The sequence below is a fragment of the Drosophila santomea genome, chromosome 2L, assembly GCF_016746245.2.
Source record: "Drosophila santomea strain STO CAGO 1482 chromosome 2L, Prin_Dsan_1.1, whole genome shotgun sequence".
Lineage (NCBI taxonomy): Eukaryota > Metazoa > Arthropoda > Insecta > Diptera > Drosophilidae > Drosophila > Drosophila santomea.
This window is the reverse complement of record NC_053016.2, coordinates 17552395-17573427: the sequence shown is the minus strand read 5'-3', so window position 1 is coordinate 17573427 and position 21033 is coordinate 17552395. Positions and strand designations below refer to the sequence as shown.

Here is a 21033-nt window from a genome sequence, read left to right as displayed (position 1 = left end):
TGTCCGCACGTAAGCTGCTAGAAAAATAAGAAAAAATTAGCGCAGCCTCAGCATATTGTCGCAGCACATCCGCTTTGGCGACTCCAGCTCGGAAAGGGAAGCTTGGAAGGGACTGGGAGCTGCCACCATCAATCGAACATCCGTGGCACCTTTTGCCGGCGCATCCTTTTGGCTCCGGACCGTTCCAGATGCCACGCCCCTTGTCAGCAACGTGCCTGGCATTTGCATGGAGTTGCATGGCGAGGAGCACGAGCTGTCAAAGTCGGAGGCGAATGCGAATGGTTTATAACGATTTTCGGGGCGCTGCAGTTGGCAGCGTTTGCTCAAATGCGATATAACAATAGTCTGAGCAGAAATGGTGCATGGTGCATGGAGCATGGAGCATGGAGCATGGAGCATGGAGCATGACGCATGCCACATGCCAAGTTATCCTGCAGTGGCTACGTGCTGCTCCTTATCAGCGCTCCTCGTCGAAATCCCCCATTTGGGGATTAACTAATTGAATTTGCAAGTCGCCAGCGCTTCGCTTTATTGCGGTTTTGTGGATTCCTGTCTCTGATTGACAGCATTTCGATTACGGATGCGCTGAAAGTCGGAGCGCAGATTTGCCCGCTTGCACTGCTTAATGGAAATCCAACTTAGATTGCTGCAGCAGTGGCAACAAATTGCAATTACTGCCACACTTTGCGGCACCGCAGGCTGCCGCTCGCTGGCCTCAACTTCGGCTACATCTACATTAACAATGCGGCAGGTCCTGGAGCTGCAGCCATGGAAACAGCAGCCGGAGCAGCGCAACAACAAGTGCCGTAAATGGTAATCACCCAGCAACATTATTAACATCATCAAGGCGAGCGTTATTAAAACCGAGTAAAGGTCCCTGGCGCCACCTGCTGGCCGGCACTGCAACTCCACTCGACTCGCGCCACCTGCCGACCCAAGGACACCACTCTCCATGCCCCAGGACGAAGTTCCAGGACTCGGGAACCAGAAGCCAGAAAAGGCAAAAACAACAAAAAACCAGCACTAGATAATTTGCAGCTTGCGAAGGAAGTAAATTCTTGTTAATAGTGCAACAAATTCGCATTTATGGAAGCGCGTGAAGTTTAAGAGGCGCGGTGATTGCAAAACTGTAATTAACTCAGTAAATCATTAAACCGGTTTTCGCGGCAAAATATTTGTGGCCACTGAAAATTGGCAAGGTTCTGAAAATGTCCAATCCACATTGGTAACAAAAGTACCCATAAACATAGTCATGGATAGGGCAAATTTTTAATTAGCATTGAATTGTAATAAGTAAGCTCCATGAATTGCTAAATATCGGTATATAAGCACTTTCATTTTGCGTAAGCTGAGCAAAAAAAGAGTTAAGTGCTTTTTATGTGTAAGCATGGAATTTATTACTAACACCACATGCGCATTTATCGTCAAACTTTTGCCGTGGCGTTGTATTTAATGATGATCCCTCTTCCTTTTTTTTAGCCGAAAATAAACTTTTCACAAAATGTTTTTGATAAATAAATAACTGTTAATAAAATGAGGAATCGTCCAGCTGATATTCTGTATTTAAAATGGGCAATAGAATATTTCTTTTTATTTGCAACTAGATATTGCGCTAGGATTGTTTGCTAGACCAAATTTGTTGCATAAATAATTATACGTTTCGTAAAACTGTGAAACCCATAAAGTCAAATGGTAAAGTAACAGCAAATAGTAGACTCAAACAGCACAAATGATGAAATATATGGCAACTAACCCATATTTGTAGCCCATTCATTCTACGTCACTCCTAAAATTCGACCTACAACCAGAAAGTATTCAACGTTGGGGCTTTCCCAGCGAATTGGTTGATTACTTTTTCGGTGGTGGGTGGTGCAGTGATTGGGTGGTTGTGTATGGGTGGTTGTGTATGGTTGGGTTGCTGTGGAATTTACGCCATGGCCAGTGGGAGCTTCTGCTCGGATTTTTGGCCAGTGCTGCTGCAATTGAAGGACTGTGAGAACTGCGAAGCTGCAAAAGTTGTTGACGAGTGAAGTGTGGTGAATGTTGCCGGTGGTTCTGCTGCAGCGTCAAGTGGTTGGTCAGCATTAGACACGAGCGGTTACCTGTTGCCAGTGGGTTGTTCTTGTTGTTCTTGGTTTGTAGTTTCTCTTGCTCCGGGCCCTAATTGTTGCCCGATTCCCAGGCCGACACACGCAATTGCTGTTGCGTAGGTGAGTAGCCGCAATTAACCCATGGAGCCGGCGGAATTGGGGGCTTCGGATTCAGCTCTTTCCTCTTGAGCCCTCTTGACTTGCGGTTTGCCGTCGGTGGGAATTTTTGCTCATTGTTTTGGGTTGCGACATGCACGCGTTGTACAGAGTTCATATCGTTGCACCTTACTCATCCTCAGTCGAAAGTGTCAGGTTTCCAGGGAATGACGATTTTCCCAATCAATTCCAAGCACCATTTGAATTAAATGACAACTCCAGGGCGGAGCAAGCATAAAAAATACAGAGACGACTCTAAGAGATTGCCACCCAGAATGCTTTATTTATTTATAACACATGCTACGCATCGCATCAACTTATGGAATTCGCCAAATCACAAGAAGCCAATGGCAACAACGCTTTTCCGTGGGTTAAGGGGATGTGGGTTGGGATTGGGATCGGGGACGGAATGGGGGAATGGGGAGTCAGGGGGCACAAACGACGTAAAAAGCGACATCATCCAATCAATTTATGCGCCAATGTCTCCTGGGCGGCGGACCCAAGTGGGTTAGATATTGGAAAACGGATAATTGGAAGTGGTGGTGGAGTGGCGAAGTGGCGGAGGCTTTCCGGATTTTCCTTTACTTGATGAGTTTTTCGTAATATTATCTTTAAAAAATCATTTCGGTAAGAATCAAAATTGAAGTGAAAATAGCATCGCACAAAAAAAAAGGATTCCTTTCCTATAATGTGTGCGTGTTTGGGGGGCTGGTAATTGGGGACATGCTGTCGGTGAAGTGGCCATCATCATCATGGCCAGGATCGTTATGAAACTGAGGCGAATTAGGGACCTGGCCGACACAATTCCCCAGTTGCCATTGTAAACGCTTGCAAAGTTATTTGCTGTCCATTTCCAAACATTAAACCAGAGTGACTTGAATAAATTTCATATATGAAAGCATCGCACAGACACACATTTCGGCCAGACCGAAATATCCGTTGCCCAAATAAACTCACATGGCTAATACATGGCCAGTTTGTGAGTGTGTGTGGGCCTTTACAGCCTTGAGGTGGGTCAATCCTACGGAATATCCTGCCTCCGAAGTGTCCTGTCTCTCTGTGTGTGCCTGTGCCGGCATAAACCAAAAATTCCTATACGCTGATGCAGCAAATTTCCGGACGAAGTGAAAGTGGTGCGGTGCGTGGTGCGACAGTGGGACAGTGGGACAGTGGTGCCACCGCCTCCTCCACTGTTATCTCCGGCCGCCATTGGCCACTCAAGAGGAATGTTTCGAGTCTCCCCCTTGTCCCGTCGTCCTCTCGTCCTGTCGTTCAGTCAGCCTCTCTTCCCTTCAACTCGGCAGCATTCTCGGAAACAAATTTCATTCTCGAATATTCATACATTTTCTTTAGCCATAGTGCGTTCCCCAACAGCAGTTTCTTCCACAACTTTGAACTTTTTCCCCCTTCTGATATTTCTGAATTCGATGCTGGAGAATCGAGTATGCGACAGTTGCTTCATTACTCAAGGCACAACTATTCCTGCAACTTCCTCCACAAGTTGTGGGCACAAATAAATGCAAAGTGGGCGTATTTCGACTTTAAAATGCAGTTCGACTTCGATATCTCGACTTAAATTTAGGCAGGACAGCATCGAATGATTTGTTTTCTTAGCAAAAATGAATTTCCTGTCGCAAAATGATTCATTAAAAGGATTTTCCAGCACTCCGAAAGGCTTCAGTGGCCTTCAGCAGTTTTCTTCGAACCAGCCAGTAGTTTATACGTAAACAAGTTAATTGGAAAATACCTAGTAAAATATGAGCTCCTAAAAATGCTGCTAGAAATGTAAAATCTGCCAATTAATTTTTACTAATTATTTGAAGTCAACAAATAAGCGCTCTGAAGGGTAAACAAATTGGTTTTTTCTTATTTTTTTAACCTCTAAAACCATAATAAAGATCGACCGACAAGCCCATTTTGTTGTAGCACTTTCTGTGTTCTTTTCGAATATTTCGCTATGCTATTAGCATTTTTTCGTTTGATGTCCTCAATTGCATAGATGATATTTCAGGACTTCGCCAGGGATTCGAAGGGTATTCACACTCCCGTTTTCGTGTTGAACACTCTTCCATTGTTTTCAGTTGGACGCGGATGGGGTGGGTTGCGATTGGATTGGAAGCGATGAGTGGCTAAGTGGTGCAGCGTGGTGCGGCGACAGGGAGGACTACGGCTGAGCAGACATGAGCGGGCAAATTAGAAGCTGAGACACGGACTACCAGTCCTGGATCTTCATCCACTTTGGCAGCCGAGTGTTTGCCGGCTTATTGTTTGGCTTAATTGCCGTTTGAACTGCGGACGCGTGTGTCGCACTCGCACTCGGATTCATATTCAGATTCAAATTCACAATCGCATCGGCACATGCAGCTACCTCCATTTGCTTTCGCATTCGCAGTGGCGTTGGGCATTGTTTGCCCAAGACAGCAACCCAACTCAGCCCAACTCAGTTGTTGGCACAACAATGCCGGGCTGCTGGTATGGATGGTATATGCTTTATAGGGTATATGGTATACGTTGTGGCATGCCGGGTTAAGCAAAACACTCGAATTACCAGCCGGCGTGGGGATGGGGTGTGCGAATGCTTTCTTGCTCGTGGAATAATGTTTGCGCAATCGAATGACAAAGCGCTGGTGATCGGCGGGGCTAAGGGATGCAGAGGGGTCCAATGAAGCATGTCTGCGTATGGAACCCGATATGTCCAAGGAGGCGGAGGAGGAGGAGGAGCACTGCAGAACCCTTTGGTTCCCAGCGAAATTGTTGCAAAGGAAAACGAATTTTTCCCTGTCGCTATTAACCAAGTGAAGTCGTTAAAGTTAAAGTTAAAGCTAAAGTTTTCCCAGCAGCGGCCAAATGCCGCGTCACAGTTTTCCCGGCGCGCTCGCCGGAGCGGAACCACACGTCAACTGGCCAACTGGACGCCCATCTCGCCATCTCCTAGCCAAAGGTGTGTGTGTGCAAAGGTGACTCTCCAATGGAGGATTACTGAAGCGTGCAGTGGACATGGACCGACCGCCAGCAGTTCACACGCTGCAGATGAAACCAGGGAGCCACTGGGGGAAAATCCGATACACTTCATATGGACTTGCTCATTTTACTGGTGGGATATCATTTAATTGTGAAGAACGAGTTTTTACTTTAAAGTATCTATATTGAATATTCATATGTTGCATATGTATTTTAAAAAGAAGACTATATGGGAAAACCTTTAATCTTTGGTACTACGACTCCTTGTAGCTTAAGAAAAAAAATAATAAATCTGAATAATATCGATTTTATATTTTTGTATACCCTTTCACTAAAAAAGTAAGTGTTTAAAATTATTATAAGCAAAGCTAAAAAGATTCATTTTGTATTTCGGTACGCAAATAATACGAAAATTTACTTCAAAATAAATGTACTCGTACATATGTGATTTAAAGTGATTTAAAAATGAAAATGCAATAGGTACAGAATAAAAAATACAATGGGACTGCAGAATTAAACTTTTTCAAACGGTTTAAACGAAACTTGTAGAGTCAACATGTAATTTAAAAGCCATTAGTATTAAAGTACCCTTTCCAAAAAATTAATTTTTTTATGAGCCTTAAGCAGTGGAATTGTTGTCCAAAAGACAGGGGTTCTGCATCCACTGCAACTGGTGACACTTGCAGCTGTCGATCTGGGCGACTGGATCTGGACTCAAAGCTGCCACGAGCCAATGGTCAACCGGTTGGACACGCGTCTCGAATGGGCGAAATTAGGCAGATGCTGAAGTTGGAGGCCGTGGATGTCGGACTTCCAGTTGCGCAACAGCTGCCACTTCAATTAATGGAAAGATGGAAGGCCGCCGAAGTGGAGCTATAAATATTTGCCCGACCTGATAAAAAATTAATTTTTCAATATCGCAATTTCAACACAAGGTTAAAATATGCAAGTTGCCACCACAATAAAGTGAAGACTCGGCCGGCTCTCTTTGAATTTGATTTCACTGCCGTCGAGAGGAAAGTGGTTCTGTGGGACTATGGTTGTATGGTTGTATGGGTGGGGGTGTGAATCGGGGTGTGCGAGTGTGGTTTCTTGGCCCACATATCGATAGCAGGTCCTTCCACACACACAACGCACACAGACAGACCGGCTGGGGGCTCGTATCTGCCGGCGCACAAGCACAAAGGATATCGACTCCCTTTGAGCAGAATGATGCAATTATTCACACTTGATTAAATACTCAAGAAAAGTGAAAGTGCGTGGAAGGAAGCTCATTCGGCCGCCCTCTGAAAAGCCCGCATTGAGATGTTTTCCAAAAATTCATAAATTTAAATTAGCAGTGAGAATGATGAAGCCATCGTCTGGTGTCTGCTGCTCCGCTCCTCCGGGCTCACCTTGAAATGGTTTTTCAATTACGCCACCGAACTGAGCAAGCTGAGGGCCATTAAATGTATTCCATTTCGAGGACTCCGCCTGCAAGCTCATTTCGCCGACTATGACGAGCCTCATTTGGCATCTTGCTTGATTTGCCATTTTTATTTATTCATTCAACTGTCTGTTTGCGGGGCAGGAGGAGGAGATGCTGGGCATCCGGCTGTCCGACAGCTGACTAACCAAATCAATTCGCATCAATATCGAGCAAACCCATCAAAGTCAGTCATCGATTGGAGAGTGGAGCAGGGGGAGTGGAGCAATCATCTATGCCATCCATCCACTGCCGCCACCGCCGCATCCTTCAGTGGAAATATTCTGCGTAGGAAGCACGGCAGGCTGCACATTGCTAATATCCTGCCGCAATCCCAAACCCCATAAGCCCCCCTACGCCCCGTCCCTCCCCTGCCGCCGCAGCCCCTTTGTGCGCACACATACATGTATGGGTATCCTACTAATTGAAATTCATTCTCAATCTGCCAAAGCCAGAAAAGTGCTCTGGATCTCGTCGATGTTCCTTAAACTGGCGTAGATCTTCCGATTTTCGACCAGCCGAAACTCCATCAAAATCAAAAATTCGGTGATCCGAGGCCAGGGGTTGAATCCTCTTATGCGTGCATCCTTGAATCCACGCATCTTCACATGTGCGGAAGGCCCCTAAATTTCGGCTAGGTATAGCTACTATTGATATATGTATATACACACAACATATCTATTCAAAACCCGGGGCAATTACCACATGCCACGATCGAGCGGCGCAGCGGGAGTTCGCTCTCTGTGGCGACTTCGAGAACCTGGGGTTTACGATTGTTTTCACTTGACATATGCAACTCCCGCACTCTGGCTTTCCACCTTGCCACATGCTGTCGATTTATTTATGCACCGCTCGCATGTGTGTGTGTGTGTGTGTGTGTGTGTTTTAATTTGGTCTCATCTTTCTGTCAACAAGCAGTCGGAAAATGGCCAATGCAATGTCTATTTCGGTCCGAGATACATTTGTTTGGCTGGGGGCAGACAAACACACACATTGAGCGGCAGCAAAACAAGCTGGGATTGCATAGTTTGCTCGCTTTTTAAAAACAATTATTTTGCCATTTCAATAATCCTCTCCATATACGCTATGCAAGAAAATCCCACAACAATTGGACCCTCTCTCGGGTTTTAAGTCCTGAGCCTTTCCTGCTAAGCAAATAATCTGCACTATTTATAAGCTCTTTAAAATGTACATTTAATATTTAGATCAAAAATCTTAAGATTTTCAGGTTTAAACTGAAAGTTTGAATACTCATAGATGCAATGCACTTTGCACTTCAACTGCAATTATAAATAGCCCTTTAACACGTAAATGTATTTGAAGTTAATTCTGAGTAACTTTGTTTATTCTACTTTCACCTAGTAATTAATGGATCTTCTAACTTCTGTTTAACCAGTCTTTAAAGCTATCGGCCTATTCTAAGTAATCCACCAGTCACCAGCTGTCCACTACTTTAAATTTACAATTAAACCCAAATACATCTGCCTCACTTTCCCTTGCGGCTCTGATTTGTCGACTCTAAATGCGTTCCATTTCGCTTAAGATTGCAGACCGATTCCGATGATATTTCCTCGCCATGCTGGGAATATCTGTATTTTGGAGGGGCCGAGACCACATTTGATTTGCAATTACGTAAGTTCGTGTGGCCCACGCTACCGCCGCAGTTTGAGAATGGACCTCGGAATCGGCCGGTGGTTTTTGGGAGCGTGTGGGCGAAGTCAGTCAATATCGAACTGGTTAGCGGGCTCAAGGTGCTGCTGGGGCGAGAAATATCAACTGGCCGGTGGAGCGCGGACTATGGACTGTGTGGTGGCCCGTGGCCCGTGGCTCGTTAAGCCAAGTAGCCGAGTCTGGGCAAAAAATGGGCGTTTTCCAGTTTTTTGCTCAGCTTGCGTCGCCCACACTTGCGTTTGCAATCTGGGCAGAGGCAGAGATTCGCCTTTACTTTTTTGGAGAGGGCAGCGCAATTAACTTTCAACCAGCTCGAAAATGACAGGCGCACACAAGTCAGTTGCAGTGGCGATGCTTCCTGTAGATGGGATGGCATCCGAAGATAATCTATGTGCTTGAACCAGCCCGTAGCCTGTGTGCTTAACACTCTGCCCTTTGAGCAGGAGCAAACCCAGAAGCACCAACAGCAGTGGCAGATGTAAAAGCAGAAGGAAGCGCAGTCCCTCAAGTGGGGGCCATTTCCTGCTCCAGATCGTCCGCCCGCTCCGCCCACCATTGATGGCGCTCTGGTCAAGCTGTACTTGGTTCGTGGTATTGTCAATGCACTTCACTACATTTGCCAACTGTCAGAGACAAAGACGACAAGTCGCGACGACTTTTCCACACTCCCAGGACCCTCTAGCCCTCTAGCCCTCCACCCCCACCCCTGCATCCTTGGTTTTCCCGCTTTTCTAACTGCACCAACACATGCTCGCTGTATATCTATTACGGCGTGTTTGTCCTACGCTGTTGCTGCCTTCTGCTTCAGTTGCTCTGCTCTGGTGGCATACATTTGGGTCCTGTGTGCTCAGTTCTGTTCGCTTTCTGTACCCACACACGGACACATGGACACACGGACACACTCGCACTCACACTCACACAGTTACACGCACAAGCCGCCACTCACACATGCACATGGTTGACAGACAGACGCAACTTTTCTGCGTTCGTGTGTCCTTGTGCTTGTTTTTTGGTCGCCTTAGCCTGGCCTGTCTGTTTGTTGACATATTATGATCCTTGATTATTTTGTGCTGACAAATACATGCTTTTCCTTTTTCCACACTGCTGTACACTGCTATACACATACCACACAGCCACCATCTAGATAGACTTCCGATTCTGATTCTGATTCTGATTTTGATTCGGATTCGTATTCGTGTTTGGCTTTGCTGCCTTTTCCCAGGGGGCGTGGTCCGACTCCGGCCAGGTGCTTCTTAACTAATTGGTCTGAATGTGCTATCCCCAGTTTATTAGGCTTTTAATGATGGGCGTACTCTGTAAATCCGCTTCCATTCGGACTCCAATCCCCGCACACGCCCACAAAAGACATGCGAAGCTATGGCATGAGAAATCAACAAAACAACAAACCTGCTCCCCAAGCAAACCAAACCAAAAAAAAATCCATAACCGAACTGTGGGCGTCGACACAATATTTTGAAAATTATATTCGATTGTTGGGCTGTCTATTCTCCGTTTTTTAGGGGGGCGGGGAGTAAAGCTGCTCTGGGATTGAGGGGCGGAAGCCCCGATAAGAACGCAAGTACATGGCGCACAAGCACCGGTTGCCAGCTCCCAGTTCCCAGTTCCCAGTTTCCAACTCCACTCCACACCCATTTACTCGAAACTCCTCAACCTGTTCTACGATAATGCGTTTGATTGCAGCGGAAGTGGAGCGCTGTTGTGGTACGTGTGTCCGGTGCTTCTAGGCTTGCATAATGTGTAATTAATAATTAGTTTACCATTCTGGACTCCCCCTGTCAACCGCCCAAGTCATCGGAGGCTCTGCCACGCCCACAAATGGCTTTTCCCCCGATAAATGCCCAGAAACGGAGCGAGTCCCTGCGGTATCCCTCTCGGCCAGTCCAGACCAGACCGCAAGTTCCATTAAAAGGACCCAAACACAACCTGCAACATGCAATGCCTGCTAATGAACCGCAGCTGTTCGATTGCCAATGCCCCATCCGCCTTGGTCGAGAAGTCCACTCACCCAGGAGGCCCAGGAGCTGAAGATGTTTAATCCAATGCTGACGGCAGCGTCGTCGCTTTGTTGCATGTTGCTGCCACTTGATGTGCTGCTGCTGATGCTGCTGTTGCTGGTGTTGCTGATGTCGCTGCTGCAAAGCCATATTTGTGGCCGTTATGCTCGCTGTGTTGGCTTTTAGCGGACTGTTCTGGGAGCTGCGAAAAAACCCGATGTTGCACTATAAAGAGCAGCAGTTACCGTTGCTGCCACTCCAGCTGTTGGTGCGACACATTTGTTTGGGGTCACCACTTCAGAGCACTTTTTGTCTGACTTTAGATTTTTGGCACACCCGCGAAGTCGCGATTTGAACCCGGATTGAGAATGGAAATGGGACCGGGTTAGCGCCGCATAGTGGCGGCTGTTCACATGACCGCCGGTGGCAGGGGTTCTTGGCCTGGTCTAGGACTGCCAGTTGGCCACTTTAAGATTCGCACTTGCCATCCGCTGGATGTTGGCGCAGACTCGATAATTTGGCGTTGTAATCGCGGCACGAGTGCTTCCCGTACGAGTGTGTGTGTGTGTGTGCGTGTGCGCTTGCAGAAGTGTGGGTGAGCGGTAGGCCCCGTGCGAGGTCCCCGAGTCGAATAACGGAACGGAACGGAACGCGGAGCGGTTCCTCTGGCGAGCGTCCTCACGGAATCAGAGCTAAAACCGAACTAAAACCTCGAAGCTCGCGACGCGCCGACCGCCAAAGAACGAGTATCTGTGAAATACATCTCCCCATCGCATCGGCATCGTGCAGCAGGAGGCCACTGAGAGTCGCACACAGAGAGTGCGTTACGTTCAGACGTCCAGATATAGACGCACAGATGTATAAGAGAGCATCCACAAGATACTCCAACGCTGAGTATCTGTAAACACTTCGCTCAAGCACGTTGTTTGTTGTTGCTGCCTTACGAGTCCGAGTCCGAGTCCCAGCCGGTTGTGCCCATCAACTTATACTCCATCAGATCCGGGGTTGGATGTAGTATAAGTATGCCTATAAGTACTCGTATAAGTATACCGCTTGTATAAGATACACTCAGTCTGCTATAGTCTGCTTATACTGCGTGCATAGAATAGAAGTATGCGTTTAAATATAAAACCACAAATAATTAATAATAAAAAAATAATTTAAATCAAATGCAATTCAAGGTACCTTAAATGGTTCCCCTTTGTGTAACTTTTAATTGGTATTTAAGTAATTTAAAGTGTTTGAAAATCGTAAAGGTGTCTATAAGTATACTATGAGTATAAGATACACACATTCTGCTATTTGTAATTTCAGTTTGTTTTGTGACCACTTATACTGCGTGCATAGAGTAGAAGTATGCGAATGAGTATAAGACAACAATTATTACCATTTAATTTAAATCAAATGCAATACCTTAAATTGGTTTCCCTTTGTGTAACTTTTAATTGTTTTAAGGTATTTAAAGTATTTAACAATAGTAAAAGTGCCAATAGGTATACGTATAAGTATACTGTGAGTATAAGATACACACATTCTGCTATTTGAGTTTTCAGTTTGTTTTGAGACCACTTATACTACGTGCAAAGAGTAGAAGTTTCGTATAAATAGAAGACCACAAATAATATCTTTTAATTTAAATCAAATACAATTTAAGGGACTTAAAATGATACCCCTTTGTGACGCTTTAATTGGTATTTAATTATTTTTAGTTTATTAGGTAATTAAAGTCAAACAATTTTTAAATTCAAAACTGATGTTCAAATGTTGAAAATTATTCGCGAGTTCCTTTTCACCAACATATCTGGCACTACCCTAATTTAAAACATCTTAAAATAATATAAATGATTCATAAAGTGCTTAACTAATATAAATATTATTCATTTAATTTACGGTTAGTCCAATTGTATGCGAGTTTTATAAGTATAAGTCCAGGTCTCATACGGTATAAGCAGCATATTCATGACTTCAACTCAGCTATTTTGTATACGAGCTTATAGGTGAACGGAATCACATACGTATCTGTATAAGTGGCAAGCTAGCTGCGAAATAAGTATAAGTACAGCTGTGCCTTCTACGGAAAATGGTATAAATCGACTGCTACGCCGGTTGTATAAGTATAAGCTGGCAGCGAAACTGTTATACACAGGCCGTATGAGCTGGTTTGCAGTAGAAGTTCGATGGAATAATTCTCTTTCCTAGGAAAATGCTTGAAGTTTGAGTGTTTTTGGGGTGGTTTGTCTTTGTTTTGTTTTCCATTTGAGTTGCTTTGAGTTTGGGCATCGGGGTTACTCCCTAATTGCTAAATATGACTAGGGAAATGGTCTTCGTCATACCCACTCGCAGTTTTAATCTGCGTTTCCTTCGCGTGCTCACGTCCCCTGCCACGCCCCCGCCTTTCACGACAGCAATTTTCATATCATTTGCACGGGAATCGCCTCATATACTGGCACTTAACCATATGAGTGGAATGCTGGCCTCCAAACACTTGTTACACGCAACTCTGAAAGTCCCCTGGGATCGCTTCCCTTGCAATTTCCCCGCCTGATGCCATTTGGCAAACAGATGAGGCGAATTTGAACAAGTTTTTTGTTCCAAATTAAAGAAATATGTGTTGGGGACTAGGTCTAAAAAGTAGAAGAGCATGAAAGCGGGGGCCCACAATAAAAACCAAATTAAATATTCGTGAGAATTCGCGTGGCTATGTGAGCAACTCAATAATCCTGTTCAATTTTCCAGAATCTTCAATTTGTTAAGTGAACGCTAATCCCTAAAGTAGTCGAGAGCGATGTCTAAACGAAAACAATCTTGATAACCATTTTTTGCTGTTAAAAACGCAATTGAGGAGTTTTCCGAAACCCAGCAAAGAGCAGACTGGAAAGCAAAAACGTGTAACAACGTACGACGTGAAGTGGAGTTTTCATGTTTGTTAAATTTAATTCTCACGTAATACGAATCTGTGATGATGATTGGATATCTTAAGTTGATAGCATGAGCTTGGACCATTTTGAGTGATTTGATACAGGATATTACAGCATATTGTTTTGCGAACTATAAATATGTACATATGTATGCTTATTTTTAACTAACCATTGCAGTAAGAATATATATAAGCTTGCTGCGGTATGCAGAAAGCCGGTTCTACGCAATCCTAAAGTACAACTCCTCAAGGTATTGATCGCCACCGGAATAGTCCTTTTATACAAAGAATTTTATTATGTACGATTAAGTCCTAGCAGAGTGCCAATAGTGCGATCTGCATAGGTAGCTGCATTTTTCTTGTAAATGGGCGCTCAGAGTTGAAGCCCTTAAATGCTTTATATTCTTGCCTTTTTTGCAGTCAATTTTTTTGTGGGCATCACAGCATCTGCCCTTAAAAAACCAAAAGCACAGAAAGTGTTTAGCAGTGGATGTCCTTGAACACAGCAAAAAGTGTAGGAATAGCAGGCTCTGGGAGCGGGAAAACGGAATGACCCAACCGAAGGCCTGATGAATTCGTGCTTCTCATCTTTCCGCACGTTACTCCGTGTCCTCGAATGTTCTTGTTCTTCCCTATTTTCCAGATGCAGCGGACGGAGCAGGAAAGTCCTTACTGGTCGGCACCTTTGGCGGCTCTCCTTTTGGGCTATGTATCACCCGCCTCGAACTGCTGGCCTGGGGCAAAACAAATCAATAAACGACAACGAGAGTTATGCCTTGGGTAGCATTGAATCCGCCCTGGCTCACGACGTGCCCCTCATCCTCCGTCTGCTCGCAAAGCTCCAATCGGGAGCGTCGGGCTTAAGCTACATCGCTTCTAAGCTAAGCCTCCATCCATCCATCAAGGCTCGAATACCCTCGGCTGCGCGCTTCCCGTTTGCTGGCAGGATCCGCCACATCAATCGTGAATCGAGGTCTGCATGTACACCTCACTTTCCCCTGTCCCGGAAGTGTTTTCCTTTTCTGCACTGAGTAAAAACATCAATACTTTGGATAAAGTACTAAAAATCCCTAAATCAGTTTTTTTAATTGGTATTGGTTCCAAATGTTAAAAATTCAAAAAGAGATAAGGCTCTTTCATAGCGAGAATTCACGAATGACATTTCAAACAAGTGTTTCTTGCAGTGTCTTCCTCCTCCGAACTTCACTTGTTTTTCCCACTTGTGTACTGCGTTATTCTTATTTTCGAAGATGGGGCCCGAACAGCAGACATTCGTAATCTTCAGATTCATTTGCCTTCCCCTCGATGGGCCCTCCTCGTTTTCTTGGAGAGCATAAGATGTTTGCCATCGGTAGGGGGCCTGGTTTTGGGTTTCCATTGAGGCCGGCTTGGTTTAACTAGATTCTGCTCATTGTTGCTGCCAATATTTGCCCATTGCTGGGGATTCTCTTTGCCGTAGTTTGGTGTGTCTGTGTGTTCGAGAGCTTTGCAATTCCACACCTCAATTTGCCTGTCAGTAACTGGATTAACTGCAGAATGCACTCAGTATTTATTCTTTAATTCCCTGCCGCACACCGCACACCTATCATCTAAATACCCCTGCCATCGCACTCTGTAATTTTATAAAAATGAAAATCAAATATTTTCGCACGCATTCCGTACAAGTGAAGCATAAATATTTGTTTGAAAAATGAGCTATCCACTTGCTGCTCATAAATAAGACAGAACAAGGAAACCGAGCCGAATTCTTGGCCAGCTTAGGAGTCCCAATTCCATCTCCATCCACACAGCTCAGACATTTTCGGAGATTAATTTGCAAACAATGTTCCATATACAATTTTGGATTGGGCAGGAGTACACTGGCACGCAATCTCCGGTTCTGAGCAGCTCCCAGATGGACTTCGATTCCGGTCCACGTTTCACGTTTTACTGTTCACTTTTTGTTTGCTATCTTTTTTAATTATATTATAATTTTTGTTGGAGCGGGCATGGAAGAAAGCTCACGGAGACACTTTTGCGGTGTTTTCTTTTCATTTTCGTTTGCCACTTTTGCATCTTGAGGATGGAATTTGTGGACAAGCGTCCAACTGGTATACACAGGAAAATTAACACATTCGCTGCGAATGAAGGACCCACACCCATGCCCGCCTTTTTCGCATTTCCAGTCAGCTCCACCCAAAGCAAACAATTGCAAGTTATTTGTGAAAATTTTATTGTAATTACAAAAGTTTTCTCATGTTGTTTTGCCGCGCTTTCACCCTCTTTCGATGCCCTGATACCTTGAATTATACACAAATAGGTTTCCCTCCGCATCGCTATTCCTATTCCGGATTCCACTCCTGCTCCTGCTCCTGACCTTTTCGGTCTGGTTCAATTTCGTATTTGGGGCTCGATGCGAAAGCTCAGTGTTTCAGCAAACTTTATCCACTTCATTATTTGCTCGTTTCCATTGCTGTGTTTCGCTGTTTGCCTGTTTGTTCGCCAGTTTGCATTGTTGGCTCGTTTCGATTTTAATTGTATCTGCGTGCAGGGGCCACCATCTCCCACACCTACCACATCTCACCAACGAAACACCCAGTCCAATGGCCTCCACCATTTCACCCCAAGTACTTTCGAGTATATTAAATACCGGAAAGTTCTCAGGTCACTGAAGGGCAAACGTCCATGGAAAGTGGGAGGGAACATGGCAGGTGCTAGACAGGTGAGTTTGGAAAATGCGTGCGGGATAGAAGTTCATGTATTTGGCCCAAAGATGTAATTTTCATCTGATATATAAAATATTATTTATTCATACATTTCTCTATTAATATAAACGGCACCCAATCGTAAGATTATTACCAGACATAATCCGACTGGATATTGGTAGCTGTTGACAATTTTGGTGGATATGAAGCGAGGATTTGGATAGGGATGTTAGAAAAACTGTCCCGTTCTTTCCTCAATATCATAGCTCTGAAACTTGTTGTTATTGATCACCGCTCTAGTCGTAGTAAAAGTTGCCGCACAGCCGCTTGCCGCCCCTCAATCTCTTGAGCGGCGACTTGGAGGGCACGGAGTACACGTTTCGCTGCTCCTGATTCTCGGACACGGCATCCGGCAGGATTGAATAGGGGTGCAGGGCCATCTGGGACCTCTGGCGGGCGAAGTCCTGCTGCAGCTGCTCCTGCTGGCACATCTGCTGGTGGCGCTGCTGCTGGTACAGCATGCGGATGTACTGGTCGTAGTACTCCGGCTGCTGACAGAGCTTCTCCTGGCGCATCTGCATCTGGCGGGAGTAGGGAAGGCCCTTGCCTATGATCTCCGTGGGCCGGCTGCACAGGGGCACAGAGTAGGTCTTCTTGGACCGGCCACTCATCTTGAGTCTCGGACGGTAGGCGTCTCTTTCCCGCCACCCAGGTGAAGGGTTTTTCAGAAGCTTTTCCGCTCCACCAGCCAGGTGTGCCACTCCTGGGGGCCTCTTGGCGTCCACGATTAGGATTACCTTGCGCCGCGGGATGCCGGAGTGGGAGAGCACTTGGCCTGTCTGCTTCCTAAGCAGTGGAGATGGCGACTTGACCTTCTTCCGCGCCGTCTTAGCTGGTGATCTCGGCTTTAGAGGCGACTCCACCTGCTCCAGTTTCTGGGACTTCTCCATGTTTCTCGCTCCCAATTTGGCAGCTCTCTTCGTTACATCTATCCTTGCTGGTCTGGCCCAAACCTTGCGTTCTATCCTCTTCCTTTCCCGCTCCTTCAATCCCTTGATCCGCTTGGGAGGACGGACCTCCGACAGATCAGAGGGATCGCTGGCCAACTGCCAGGCGGAGTTCATCCTGGGTCGCTGCATGGGCTCAGCTCCCACGTAGTTTGGAGGAGTGTAGGTGGGCAGTCTCCCCTGCGCTCCAGCCACTTTGGGTGGCGGAGCCAAGTACTTCCTCAGTGCGTGCCTAGAGTCCAGTATGCCGGGCCAGTCGCTCGATTTCAACGATCTCGAATTCGCCATTTCGCGTTTGCTAACACTTAAAATTTGGTTTAGTTTGAAGGGGCCGCGTACATTGCCAATGATTTGATTTATTTTCTATGAAATCTAAAAAAGCACTGTCCAAATGGTAGATGGAAGTTTAAATGAAAGGGGACGGGATGCCAACGAGAAAGTCACACTTATTTATTGGCATGAACTCGTGTTCGCCACTCGGTGGTTGTGTTTTGCGTGTGTTTTTTGGGGGGCAGAGCCCCAATACCACCCACCGCCCACCGTCCACAGATGGACGGACAGTAAATCGGTTCGTGGCATTAATGCAAATAAGTGGAAACACAAATATTTTCAACGTTTTTGTGGTCTGAACCGAACGAACGGAGTGCGGCAGAGGAAACCTTTTTTTTTTTGTGGGACCCATGGCCGTTTTGGGACGACAGCACGAGGGTCGATGGATCATTTCCGCTCTCCTGGCTTGTGTCCCTTTCCGTGCCCCGAGTCCCTCTTCCGTTCCCAAGTCCGCACCCATATTCCGATGCCGTATCCGTAGTTGTTGCCGTGCTGTCCGGCAACCGTTTCCTGTCGGCGGGCGCAGTTAAATATTGAAATTTATATTTAAAATATTTCAAATATACAGTTAAATGCTCGGTTTCCCCCCTTTTTTTGCGTGGCCCTCCCATTTTTCACTTTAGTTTATGTGGAGCATGTTTAATTTATGAGAATTGCTGGTCCCTGTTCCTGTTCCTGTTCCAGTTCCTGTTCACAATCCCACTCCATCGCCCACACTGTGAGCCCGATGCCAATGAATATAAAGAATCAATTTGAAGTTTGGGGCCGTCATTGAAGGTCAAACGGTTGTTTCGGGCCTCTTAAATGCCGACGCCAACGAAACGAGGCAAATCGGTTTGTCCAACGGTTTGCATCGGGGGTGGATGATGGCTTCTGGATTTGCTCTATGCCCTTTGCCACCCAACTCGCCTAACTCGGCCTAATTCGATTGTTACATTTTGCCTTAATTTCCTGCAAAAGAACAAACATTTGTGACGCTTCTGGGGCGGGTCAGTTTCTATCCCATCCGGTCGTCCGCTCCCCTCAATTTCCAATTAGCAGCAGAAATCACCTTTCTGTCCTTTTCACCGACTTCTGGAAGAAGGCCACCAAGATTTGCGTCGTGCTGTTTCGCTTCGTTTTGTCCCAGTGTTAATTGAGGATTTGCACTTGCTACGACTCTATGCTCAATGAGCTGCTGCGAAAGGCCAACCTTCATTCCGTGCAAAGGTAAATTTCTTTTCCTACTTCGACGGCGCTGTAAATGAACGGATGAGGAGGCAGTCAAGGACTCGGACACGCGCAAGATAATTGTAATGCCTCTCGTCCTTAAAGCCGCGATCCTGGGCGAAGGGTGTAGCTCGCCAGATTTCGGACAAGTTTTATGGATAGCGAGGATTGCATTTCCTGTTTGGCAGGCAACAATGCAGGAACCGGAAACGGGAGAGCCAAGATGGCGGTGCGGGGTGAAGTCCTCGGATCCGCGATTTCCAAGCATCCAAGCATCCAACCATCCAAGAATCCACGAATCCACGAATCCACTTAGCGGCGCATAAATTTCGCTCGGTACATAAAGTACAAGTGTACAAACAATAGGACTTTTGGCGCACGGCATTAAAAACATAAAGCAACCGCATTGAGGGCCAAGGAGCAGGACCGAAAACGAGACCAGGACCAAGACGAGGTGCACCAGCCCGGGAGCCTGGATGATCCGGGTCACATAAACAGCGGCGAGTGAATAAAATCGCTGCCGCCACTCGAGAAGGAGGATGGGCGAATCCTGGGCCAAGTCAGGCGGCCGGGCCACTGCATTGCTATTTACAAAATGTCCTCGACCAAAAGGAGCGACCGAGTGAATCATAAAAAGTCCTTGCCGAGGCTGAAGCTCTGGATCTGAAGCTGGCAAGAGAAATGCACGTAAAATAATAAACAAGGCTTTGCAAACAATAAATGTTGCTCTCGACCTGCCCCTTCACCGTCCCTTCCCCAACCCCTTACCACCCAACCACCCAAAAACCACCCACCCACTCCGCGTCACATCTCTATTCTTACCACATCTGGCAGCTGCAATGCTACGAGTTGTTAGCGACGCTGGCGACGAGATTTCTGCCCGTCCATTGTTAGGGTCCTCCTGCATTCTTCCCCGGATCCAGAGAATCCTGCATCTCCACCGCCTCCATCTCCATCTCCACCACCATCTGCTTCTGCGTGCGGCGTTCGTCTTGTTGTTGCTGCCGCCGCTGCTGCGATAAATGCGAAATGCTTGTAACTGCAATGCAAATGTAATGTGCAAAGGACATTTTACTCGGCTGCTGCAGTTGCTCATCCTGCTTCGTGGCCCTCTCCTTGGGCAGTAAATATTCCCTCTGTGCGCGGGGCCAACCGACGACGGTGGAGGAAGTGGCTAGGGGTGTCCAGGGGTCAGCCTCCTGCATCCGCTGATGAGTGGCCACCTCCATCCACCATCCTGCATCTACCATCCGCCATCTACCATCCTCCATCCAAGTGGCAACGCACGGCAGACGCCGGGCGCTTTTTGCCGCTGGCGACGTCCTTATTAATTGCAACAATAACTGCGCCCAGGCGACGATGGCTCCGTGTTTTGTAGGAGGCGGGGCATGGCTGCACTTCGCGAAACTTCCTCGTCATTTAAGGACAATAAAACTTGAATATCTGCTGGGATCGTCCGATCACAACAGCTGACTTAAGGAATTATTATACAGCTCCGCAGAGTTCTGAATCGGAAATATCAAATTGCCAGTGTAGGAAATGCAGATCTATGCATTTTCGGAAGTTTTTATTCCCAGAACACCGCGTTTCTTGCACTGCAGTCGGAGCAAATTTCATCCGGAGGTTCGGTAATGGGGCTGCACCGTAAGTCTTTCAGCTTTTTGCCTGCAAATTTATGGCTCGGACCTGCAGCTTTTTGTGGACCAGCGACCACCGGAAGCGGCACTTAGCTCTTGGCACTCGCACTCGCACTCTGTGCCCGCCGCTCCGCTGTGCTCCACTTCCCTGTCCACCAACAGTTCATCATCCGCCGGCGGGTCAGGTGCACTCCACTCCTCCTGCAGAGGATGACTATGCTCGCTGATAAGTAATTGGGGGTTTTTGCCTCGGGGCCGTGGGCTTGGTGGGCGGAATCTGGGCCAGACGTTGCCCGATGCCTGCGGCTGTAAAAACAATTCGTATATCAAAATTTCAATGCTCCGCGCTTCTAGTTTTTATGGCGAAAGGCTTTTGCCGAGCGGCCGGCCAGCAGACATTTAAAAGCAATAAAGAGCGATGCAAATGTTATCGGCGAAACTCGCGGCGAAGCCCCGCCAGAAATTACCGAGCAGATTCTCGTCCTCGGCCAGGTATTCAAATTAGAGAGATCTCGCTCAGGAGTGAAATGAGGCAAATGCCACTGCTCCTGGTGGCCGTAAAAAGTGCCGACGACCATAAAAACCCAGCCAATTGGAGGGGGCTTGAGGTCTAGGGTCGGGGGTTTAAGGTTGAGAGGGTTGAGGGTTGGACTAAAAGTGCCGGGCCGTGATTTCGATTTTTTTCTCGGTGTCGTTTGGCGCTGCGAATAAAATGAAAATGTACTCGCCGAGTGCGAGAGTTCTGTAGAAAAAGTTTATTTTAATGAAATTCGCACCGACATTTGATGGCGCACACTGGAGGGGGGTGGTCGGGGTGGTCGGGGTGAGGCGGATTGCGTCAGCAGGAAGTTTGGAGATGGGTCTCATGTTTGATTGTTGGTGCCGCGAAAT

The 21033-nt window shown here is 46.6% G+C and overlaps 2 protein-coding genes across 4 annotated transcripts in view; both read right to left on the bottom strand.

Annotated features, from left to right (window-relative positions):
* Positions 1 to 11412, bottom strand: part of LOC120449609 (nephrin) — a 57086-nt gene extending 45674 nt beyond the window's left edge. For 2 of the 3 annotated variants that reach the window (XM_039632200.1, XM_039632181.1), the window contains exon 1: positions 10370 to 11412. In XM_039632200.1, the coding sequence (XP_039488134.1) occupies positions 10370 to 10508 (139 nt within the window). In that variant the 5' untranslated portion in view covers positions 10509 to 11412. The remainder of the gene's footprint in view (positions 1 to 10369) is intronic. The other variant, XM_039632190.2, reaches the window with a different exon arrangement.
* Positions 11413 to 16033: 4621 nt separating this feature from the next.
* On the bottom strand, positions 16034 to 17375 carry LOC120458847. The gene has a single exon (XM_039646673.2). The coding sequence runs from the start codon at positions 17252 to 17254 to the stop codon at positions 16256 to 16258; it is 999 nt and encodes a 332-aa protein (XP_039502607.1). The 5' UTR covers positions 17255 to 17375; the 3' UTR covers positions 16034 to 16255.
* Between the last annotated feature and the right edge of the window lie 3658 nt (positions 17376 to 21033).

Coding starts and splice junctions, on each gene's coding strand:
- LOC120458847 (XM_039646673.2), bottom strand. CDS start 17,254: ATGGCGAATTCGAGATCGTTGAAATCGAGCGACTGGCCCGGCATACTG.